This window comes from Brassica napus, chromosome A8 (genome assembly GCF_020379485.1).
Source record: "Brassica napus cultivar Da-Ae chromosome A8, Da-Ae, whole genome shotgun sequence".
In the NCBI taxonomy this organism is placed as follows: domain Eukaryota; kingdom Viridiplantae; phylum Streptophyta; class Magnoliopsida; order Brassicales; family Brassicaceae; genus Brassica; species Brassica napus.
Genome location: NC_063441.1, coordinates 891639 through 902479, shown reverse-complemented (window position 1 = coordinate 902479; position 10841 = coordinate 891639). Strand labels below are relative to the sequence as shown.

At 31.0% G+C, this 10841-nt stretch overlaps 1 protein-coding gene across 1 annotated transcript; it reads left to right on the top strand.

Moving 5' to 3' along the window:
- The first annotated feature begins 8936 nt into the window (after window positions 1-8936).
- On the top strand, window positions 8937-10841 carry LOC111199663 (inactive GDSL esterase/lipase-like protein 25). Its single transcript, XM_022689716.2, has 5 exons — window positions 8937-9274; window positions 9349-9464; window positions 9614-9814; window positions 9894-10146; window positions 10369-10841. Exons 1-5 carry the CDS (start codon window positions 9034-9036, stop codon window positions 10743-10745), a joined length of 1188 nt encoding a protein of 395 aa, XP_022545437.2. The 5' UTR covers window positions 8937-9033; the 3' UTR covers window positions 10746-10841.

The window sequence follows — 10841 nt, the reverse complement described above, 5'->3', positions numbered from 1 at the left end:
CTCATTTGAATTATGTGAATGCCATTAGTATAGAATTTAACTTTTGTCTAATCATCAGTGGAAATTTTTGTAATATTACATATGAGAGTAGAGGTTATTTCTAAAGTGAACTTAATTTTTAATAGAATAGATTTATAAATGCTACACGATTTCTTTCTCATTTGAATTATGTGAATGCCATTAATAAATAATTTAACTTTGTCTAATTATCAGTGGCAATTTTTGTAATATTACATATGAGAGTAGAGGTTATTTCTAAAGTGTACTTCAATTTTGAATAGATGGTTTCTGGTGCATATTTTCTTATATTTTTATTTTCTATGCTATTATATTAATTTAAAAAAGCATAAATGCATAATATTTGTGAGATAGATGCATAATATTAACCATCATTTTAGTATCACGTAAGTTTAAACAAATATTAAGCCAAAATAGTTAAATAACTTACATTAACTAAACAGTTCCAGAAAGATTTAGTATCATAATAAATAAATTTGGTTGGGAATTGCATGAACAATAAGATACGTATTGGCCATATTAAATTCATATAAAATATTTAGTAACACTAAATGCATATAATGTCTTATTTACAATTCGATGATGGTCTGTATTTAATCTCCTATTTATAGCTACACGATTTTTTTATCATTTGAATAAAATGAATGCTATTACTGACAAATTTAATTTTTGTCTAATTATCAGTGACAATTTTTGTAATATTACATACGAGAGTAGATGTTGTTTCTAGAGTGTACTTTAATTTTAATAGAATAGATAGATATATAAATACTTTTGGCTTTCTCTCTCTCTTCTTTTATCTATTCCCTCTCTGGATCTTTCATAGAGAGAAAGAGAGGAGATTAAATCTCTTTTTTTTCTTCAGACCTTTGATCAGATTTGTGTTTTGGTATAGCCGATCCTACTTCTGACTGCGGATAATATTTTTGTTGTAATCCGATTTTGTTGTGTTTTCTAATTTACCACTAAACACCTTTTAGTTTTCTGTTACACACATGACAAATCTGCTCCTCCAAATCATGTATATTTACACATACTAATAGTTAAAAATATTTTACAGAAATATAACTACAGATATATACAATGAATAAAAAACCATACCAACTACTCATTAATACGATTAAAATGTTGGATTACATTGCATTTAATTTTCTTATATAAAACTGTATTTTCGAAAGAATGTTAAATTTATTCCAATAAATAACATTTTTACAATAGTTATGTTGTTTTTGAAGCTCAAAATGTTGCTCAAGAGAATTGATGAATAATTTTACGAACATGATTTTCGTAAAAAGAACCATATTACCATTTTGCCTTCTTCTTGGGTGTGTTAAGACGAGTTACCATGCATTTTAAGATGGCTCAACTGCTTTCGTCCATTTTTCTCCTTTATATTGAATGTACTATGTACGCATGCGGGTTCAGGTCGTTCTGGTAATTTTGTTCGAGTAGTTCTATTTTCGGGTAGTTCGGTTCCATTAAAATCTCGCCGAACTGAACCATAAAAAATTGAATCGGTTCGGTATTTGGGTAGTTCGGTTTTCTATAAAATTACTGAAACTAACCGTAGTATTTAGTTTTGATTATATTTCGGTTAAAAATTTAGGTAAAATCAGTTAAATACGAATAATTTCAGTTAATTTGGTTTGTCTAGTTAATTCGGTTCAAATTTTAGTTAATTTGGTTAGGTTGATTCGAAATATTTGGATAATTGTGGTTACCTCTCTTCGAAATTTTGATTAATTCCGGTTTTCTGTACGAAATTTGGTTAACAAAATTATTTTTTGAAGAACCGAACTAACTGATTATCGAACCTAACCGAAAACTAATGTTTTTTTTTATAAATATACAGAATCAAACTGAACTTCTCATCGGACTAATCTGAATTTCGGTTCTAAAAATTCCAGCCCTAGTACTACCACTTGGAAATGTTATCCGATAAAAATAGAAGAATCTTATCTCGGGGCAAGTCTAGCAGAAGTTCCAGATAGTCAGAAACTCAGAACCAAGAAAACTATATTTTTGAAGTAGTAGACTTTTTCAAATTTGACACAGGCACGTTGTTATAAATGATTTTTGATAAAGCACGTGGTTATAAATGACATGGAGTCGTCCAAGACAAAGTTATGTGAAATACAACTGCCATTGCCAATCTCAAGAAAATGGGTTAACTTCGTCAATAACTTAGATCTTACGAGATTCACAAGTATTATATTTTGAAGCAAGAAAAAGTATGGAATCATCATCAGCAAATAAGTTTCGGAAACTGAGTTACAAAGCTTTCCTCATGGTTATCTAAACTTGTTTGGACACAAATGGTATATATATGCAAATTTTGAAGGTGATAACAGAACCCGGTGATCCGAGAAATTAGACAGTGGCGGAAAAAATTTAGCACCTATGGAGGTTGTTTGGGTTCGCAGGACGTGTAATAAAAATCTGCTGGTATGGTTATAACAGATGTTCCTGATTACTTTGGTTCTTTAACTCTTCTATCTAGGCCCGGCTTAAAAGATTAGTAGGCCATGTGCATATTTTTTTTCCTTTCCTAATAATAATTGATAGTCAATTTAAAAATTAGATCCTTAAAATATAGAAATTCCAAAATTGAAAGTCTTAAAACAATTAAAAAAGTTGAACCAAAAATGTGGGACTTGTGCATTTGCACTGCCGCACTCCTATAGAGGCGGCACTGCATCTCCTCTTCATAAGACTTGCATTACCCTGTTTTAAAAAAAAAAAAGACTTGCATTACTTTGAGTTAATGAGATAGGATGATAATGATGTTTAGTATCACAGAAAATATTAAATGTCCACGTGAAGGCGAAGTGTAGATGAAGATAAAATATTTAATGATATATACAGTGTCAGTTTTGAGTTAATCGAAGTTTAAAATTTAAAACAAAATAAATGAGACAGTAGATAATAGTCTACTTTTCAGTGATGTGAATTTTGTTTCTTTTTTTTTAAATTCCGTGAATTCGGTGAATTACATAAATATTAATTGTAAAAGATGGTTGATATCTGTAAAAATTAGTTCAACTCCAGATAAATATCTAAGAATCAGAAATTTTAAAGAAAATCAAAAACAAATTCTATTAACATATTAGTGTTCAAATATAATATATCAAAGAGAAAAAGATCAATATAGCACTAAAACAAGTTTTTGTTCCCAAACTAGCATTCAAGGTCAAAAGTTACAAAAATAGCACTCAAGGGGTGAAGTTTATGATTTAGAGTTTAGGGTTTAGGGTTTAGAGTTTAGATTTTAGGGTTTAGAGTTGAGAAGTGAGGTTTTGGGGATAAGATTTCAAATTTTGAAAAATAAAAAAATTTAAATTTTTCAAAAGATAAAATGCTATTTTGGTCATTTTAGTTTTTGAGTGCTATTTTTGTGATATAAACTTAGAAATGTGCTATTTTGGAGATTTGCTCTATATCAAATTGTTATAGAATATAAGTGCAGACTCGAAGTATAAATATATGTCTAGTATATATTCACCTTTCGGTCTAAAAATCATCTAATTCTAGATGAACAAAACAAATTATTTATTTTATTAACCTACGGTTTTGAGCTTTAATTAATTAAGACTATACCGATAAAAAAATATAATACTGTACTATTTTAGTATATGTAAACTATGTATAAAGTAAGAACTGTTTGATTTATTAAATGATAAACCAGGATATTTATAATAAATAGTTCAGATCTCTCATTCTTAAAATTATAATAGATAGATAGGATATTAGGAATAAACAAATATTAGACGAATGATTAAATTTCTCATTCTTCGAGCAAACTCAAAAGAAGGTAACTGAAATTTTGTCATGATATTTCATTAAAATATTTTTAGAAATAAAAATCAAGACTAAAATATTTAATCTGAATGAAAAAAAAAACATATAGTGCTTCCAATATTAAAAATCACTTCGATTTGAAAAAGTGTATTTCTCGGATTGTCAGGATCAAATAATATATTAGAAACCACCTATTTAAAAATAATTTGTATACATAAAAGTATATACATTATAATAAGTACATAAATCAAAATCAATAAATTTTGTTTATTTACAATCATATTTTTGGTAAATAAATCAAAACAGTCACTTTTTTTTTGTCATCAACAAACAGTCACTTTATTTTGCTTTATTTGGTATATACTTAAACTTTATTGATATTGACATAGATACACATAGTATATTTTAATATAAATATTTATTATTGACAACTCCTACTCATATAATTTTATCATATTTGTATATTTGTTGTAACAAAAATTTAAACTGTTAATAACAAAACTTTTAATGTGAGATATATATATCAATACAAATTTCAAAATTAAAATATTAAAATCACAATAGTTTTTCAATGCAAAATTTTGAAATTAACATATTTATATATTTCATATAGTATATAATTTAATTAAATGATATTAATGTATATATAAATATGAATATCGATTAATGAGAGTTCATATTCATAGGATTTATGATCATTTTTATCTTGCTTGAACAAAAGAAAGTTAAACCGTTGATCACAAAAATTTTAATATGGGACTTTTACCATTTTTAGTAATTTATAGTTTAAAAAAATATATATATATAACATATTAGAAAAAATCTAATTTTTTTATTATATGCTTAATGTGATCGTTTTATTTTTTTAATAATATAAAATTAAACAGAATGAGAGAGGTTACAAAAATTATTATCAAATATCTATTATTAAAAATCATTAATTATCATATATATGTTAATCATATTAGGTAATTTCGTAATTTTTTAAGGAAATAATTGAGAATATTATTTTGTACACTAATAATTAATTTGATATCTAGTTTAATAAAAAAAAGTATAATATATATTTATAAGGACAAACTTATTTTTTTTAAGATTCTAAAAATCATTATATTAATGATACGTGACTACTAAAACAAGTTATAATGCTCCAAGATTAATATATAGGAGATTAAATATGGGAAAATTTTATGTTTAGCACATTCATGCTACCCCATTAAATATCTTGTTTTGTTAAAACCATGAAGAATTTAAAAAGAGATAACCAACTGGGTGGTGGAGTTGAAGGTAAGGTACAAGCACAAGTACAATCACATCCCGCACTTCATTTTCTGCTTTTTATTTCTTTGTTTTTTTTAAACAAAATAAAATCAAAAAGCTTGGTTGAATGGTAACACATTATCCAAAAAAGCTTGAGTGTCATCCAAATAAATCCCTCCTCTGCGTATCCTCTCCTCTTCCTCCCATCGTCAACACCTGGTTTATCTCCGGTGACCGGCGCGTGGTGGTTCCGTTAACACCACCGCCGGTCAAATCGTTTGTAGATTTTCATCCTTTATATTCTGGGCTTTATCGTTTGTTTTTTTATTTTGAGTTTTGGGTTGATGTTCGTGCTGGTTCATGAGCTTGGTGAGCTCTGCCATTTCTCTATGGTTTTCGTCATGCTTATGTCGGAACCGCGCTTCATTGGGTTAGTAGATGCGGCTGTGGCTGTGGTCGGTTGTGGCAGCACATATCGTGTTTCAGATCTAGAATTGGAAGTTCGTCGGTTTGTGAGTCTTGCTCGTTTTAGTCTCGCCATGTCTCATTTTCGGTAGAGATGTTGAAAGGCTTGATCGGTTTATTGATTCTATGCTTGGAGTGTGTCATTTGTTTTAGTAGGCTTTTTTCTGGGGGTATTGTGTCCATTGGTTGCATGTCGTCTGTTTCTTCTCTTGTGAGTGTGTCCCAAGAGGTTCGATTGGCATGGCTTCATCTTCAGCGTGTGTTGGGAGAGCTTCTTTCTAAGGCTTTTGGACGTGTAGATATCCAAGGTGTGTGGACTGAGCAGCGGTTCCCCTTGTCGAGTTATGAAGTCTCTGGTTCTTGGTCTTATCGATTGGCGGGTGTGGCAGCAGCGATAAGTGTGGTTTGGGTGTAGAAGTGGAGGTTATCGGGTGGGGGCTATGGGCAGCAGCGGTAACTCCCGATCATTGGCTTTCCCTCAGCTTTAAAGTCTACTAAATTTTTTGTTCTTCTTCTGCGTAGATGGTAACCGTTTAGTTGGTTCGATGTCGGTGTAGATTTATGTTTATTTAAGTTACCCTGGTGTGGGTTTAAGTCATTCTAGTATGGGTTTTAGTTGCCGCTTTCTATGGGCTCTTGGTTCTGGGGCTATTTCATTTTGCCGCCAGCTTTTGTAAGGATATTGGTATTTCGATTATGAATGTATTTCAATTTGAGAAAGAAAAAAAAGAATGGTAACACATTATCCCTCCCGCAGTGCATTCTTTCCGTTCCGCTGAAAATATTTGGACCCTATATAAACAAAAGGAAAAAATCTTATATAAAATATTATTTTTTCAAATTATTAAAACATTAAAATTTGAAAAAAATACAGTGTTCACAAAAATTAAAGTAAAATCTATCAGTTTTTTTTTTTTTGTTTTTTAGAAGAGCCTTATAATTTCTCCACACTTTTTTAATAATAATAACAATAAAATGAACCTGAAACAATTATAAAAATTAAAATCACATCATATTTCTTAAATATCTATTCATGACTGTAATAATATTTTAAATGACATTTGACTAAGAACAAGACTATAAACTTGTGTATATACCACATGAAATTTTTTAAATGTCTACATGCAGTGATTTGAAGATGAAATTAAAACTAGGTTTTTAAATCGTGACAGCAAATTTGGTATTTTAATTGATATATAATGAAAGTGAGGAAAACTGTCATTTAAATCACCAACTTTCAAATTTGGTTGAAAAAAACATGAACTTTTTCGTGGACAATTTAAATCATCAACTTATCTTGATTAGCCGTTTTAACTTCTAACATATTTTGACTAAACATTTATTGATATGTTGTTAAAATAGTTAACAGATTAAGTTAACGGTGTTAATTAGTCTTCCATCTATAATCTCTGTTAAGTTCATACGACGTCGTTTTAAAATTTTTTTAAAAATGTTCTCAACCCGTGAATCCAACCCGTCACCAAAGATACACTTGTTACAAATCTGAACCACTAGACCACTTATAGTTCCGTTGATTTATACAGAAACTAATAGTTACTATTATTAAACCTCCAAATCATCTTCTCTTAACATAAATCCCTAACTCGTTTCTGAATCTAATAAATCCCAAATTGTTTCTTCTCAAAACCTAAATATAATCGTATCAGTATATTATCACTCATACAAAACAGTGTCACGTCTCCTAAATTGATTCTTTCTTTTCATACATCTATCAACAACTAAACCGAAAACTTAGACGTCCGTAGCTCGTGTACCCCCTAAACAAAGTCTTCAACTCTGGTTTGAAGGGAGTGAATCAACCTAAGGATGAGACACCGATGAGCTCCAAGATTTGGCCCATAGATTCAGAAACTAATTAGGGATTTAGGTTGAGAGAAGATGATTTGGAGGATAAATAATAATAACTATTAGTATCTATACAAGTCAATGGAACTATACTGGTCTAGTGGTTCAGCTTTGTAACAAGTGTATCTTTGGTGTTGGGTTCGATTCACGGGTTTTGTACAATTTTTTTTAATTTAATGGAACTATACTGGTCTAGTGGTTCAACTCAATATGTTAACCATTTTAACAACGTCTTAAAAACGGCTTAGTCAAAATATGTTAGAGATTAAGACGGCTAGTCAAAATAAGATGAGGCTTTAAATGGTCCACGTGAAAGTAAATGCCCTTTTCAACCAAATTTGAAAGTTGATGAATTAAATAACATTTTCCCAAGATATGACGTAACTGCTAACCATGCACTATCTAAGAAGATAAATGTAATTTTCATAGAACAAACTATATAAAATAATGCTTGATTGTTTAAAAGATGATTTGAGGTACAAGACAAATATTTGATTAACATATAAAAGTTCGTTAACTTATTTACGTAATCTTGATAAGTTTGTTTGTTTGTTTTGGTTTGGTTTAGATAGTAAAATTGGAAAATATGAAAACATTTAAGTATTTATGTAATTTGGGTCATACTCAAAAAATTATAAAATAATAATTCTATTTATATAATTTGATTTTAGTTTGGTCTGGTATTTCTTGTAGTTTTGGAAAATTTAGATAGCTTTTTATATTTTGAATAATTAGGATTAGTCAAACTGATCAAACATAGCTTTTAGCTTTTATTTTGATGGTGATTAGTGTATTGATGTCAATGACAATATTGTAAATACTTAACGGAGATGAGGATTATATAGTAAAATGTTCATTTTCTAAAAAAAAGAATTTTAAAAAAAAAGTAGCGGTATTTTCGTGAATAATCCAAACTTTTGGGGTGAATAGGAAAAATGAAAGTTCCAAAAAAGTGAAGAATTAGTTTTGTGTTTGACTTTGAAGTTTTGAGTCATTTTTGCAACAAACCCAAAAATATTTAGTAAATAAACATTTATACATTTAATGTTAACAAATACAGAAATATAATTTAGATTTGGAGGGTGGGTTTTAGGGGTGGGGTTTAGAATTTTAAAAGATAAATTATTTAATTAATATTTAAATTTTTTAAAAATAATTCCAAAAAAAATTTGAAAAAAAAGAAAATTTGAAAGATTTTTTTTTAAATAAAAATTCAAAAACTTATTATTGAAAATGCTAAAAATATTTTATTTTTTATTAGTTATTTATATTTGTATATCTATAAAATAAGGATGGAGGATGACAAAAAAAAAATAAAAAAAAATAAGGATGGTGATGTCTTTTGTATTTTAATAAAACATCTTTTGGTCATTTTTTTTATTTGTGTGTGTTTTGGTAAAAAAGAAACATATTTTAAAGTCTTTTGAAAATTTTACTTTTTATATATGGTTAATAATGCCATCGAAAAATGAAAAAAAAAATACTTGAAAATATATGAATAAAATTTTATACACAAATGAAAACGTTGGTCACGTGGCTTCACAGTAGTTTTAACTAGCCAACCACCGTCCATAGAAACTCAGATCAAACAAAACAACGTCGGTTTCAGTTTCTCTCAGAGCTTCAATGGCGAATCCCAAACCTCACCTCTTCTCTCTCTCCTTCTTATCACTTCTTCTTCTTCCCCACTTCCCCACCGTCTCCTTGGCCCAGACGCTCTTCGTCTTCGGCGATGGTCTTTACGACGCCGGCAACAAACAGTTCGTCTCTTCGAACCGTGTCGACGCCAGCTTCCCTCCCTACGGAATGACTGTCGGAGAACCTACAGGACGGTGGTCCGACGGTCGTATCGTTCCAGACTACCTCGGTAACTAATATTCTTCATCAAACATGAAATCTATTGCTAAAGTTTAATCTGATCTTGTCCTCTGTTCTAAGCAGCTAGTTTCATGGGTGTTCCTCACATCCCTCCGATACTCAACGGCACGGCGGACTTCTCTCACGGCGCTAACTTCGCCATCGCCGACGCCACCGTCCTCGGCTCACCTCCGGAGACGGTCAGCTTTTTTTGCTTTATCGTTAATCCACATAACTTGTGATCCAAGTATATAGACTACTTTAAGTGTGAAGAACTTTAGATCTCAGATTAGGTCAACGCTTGAAGGAGTTTAAGTTTGACTAGATCTCTGTTTATTTTTTCCGACAGTTGACTTTTTCACAACAAGTGATCAAGTTCTCGGACAACAAGAACAAGTGGTCAGCTCAAGCACGTTCTGAAGCTGTCTACTTGTTCTACATCGGCTCTGATGATTACTTGAAGTTTGCCAAGAACAATCCAAACCCCTCTGATGATCAGAAACAAGCTTTTGTGGACCGAGTCATCACCGCAATAGAAGCAGAACTAAAGGTAAAACAAAAAAATAACAGAAGCTACAAATCTTTATTATTTTGGGGGTTGTTTCTCTCATCTCTACTGGATCTTTCAGGTGATTTACGGGACTGGAGGTAGGAAGTTCGCGTTACAGAACTTGGCACCGTTGGGTTGCTTACCGGCCGTGAAACAAGCAAACGGAAACGTACAGGAGTGCGTGAAGTTGCCTTCGGAGATGGCTGAGCTGCATAACAAGAAGCTGTTGCAGCTCTTGGTTGAACTTTCGAGACAACTCAGTGGCTTCCAGTACTCGTTTTACGACTTCTTCAGCTCCATCAAACACAGAGTTATCAAGTCTAAGACTTACAGTAAGTCTTTTCAATGTGATTCTCATGGACGATCACGAGCACATTCAAGTGAAACATTGACATATAATTCCCAAAATTAAAAAAAAAATTAAATAAATATAACCTCCAAATTATTAAAAAGATTACTAAATTTTCTATTGTCCCAGTATAGAATGGCAGGCTCTAGTGATCCCATCATCGTAGTACAAAACCATTTGGTTACATTTATCGTTTATGTTGCAGCATTTGAGACGGGAATGGCTGCTTGTTGTGGAACTGGCTCTGTCAATGGAACTAGTTGTTCCACTAACAATGTATGCTCCAAGCCTGAAGACTATCTCTTCTTTGACGGTAAGCATCTGACGCAAGAAGGGAACCTTCAAGTTGGGCATTTGATGTGGGGAGCCGATCCGGTAGTGGTTGGACCGAACAATCTCAGGGAGCTTCTTTTCCTTCCTTTGAACACTACGGTCATGTTAGCTGACATACAGGAGGCTATGGCTGCCATGAGCCCGAAGCAGAACAAAATAGAGTCACTTTATGATATCAAGATGATGGAGTCGGAGATGGAGAATCAGTGGCTTTATCAAGTTGGTAAAGCTGTCTCCTTTCTGATCTAAGATTTGTGTTTCAATATGTAATCAAATCCAGGAGCTGCTGTAATAACAAACAATCTTTGTTTTGTTTTGCAATAAAATAATCAGCTTCTAGAGTGA

Coding starts and splice junctions, on each gene's coding strand:
- LOC111199663 (XM_022689716.2), top strand. CDS start 9,034: ATGGCGAATCCCAAACCTCACCTCTTCTCTCTCTCCTTCTTATCACTT. Junction 9,275..9,348: donor TATCGTTCCAGACTACCTCG/GTAACTAATATT, acceptor TGTTCTAAGCAG/CTAGTTTCATGGGTGTTCCT. Junction 9,815..9,893: donor CAATAGAAGCAGAACTAAAG/GTAAAACAAAAA, acceptor TGGATCTTTCAG/GTGATTTACGGGACTGGAGG.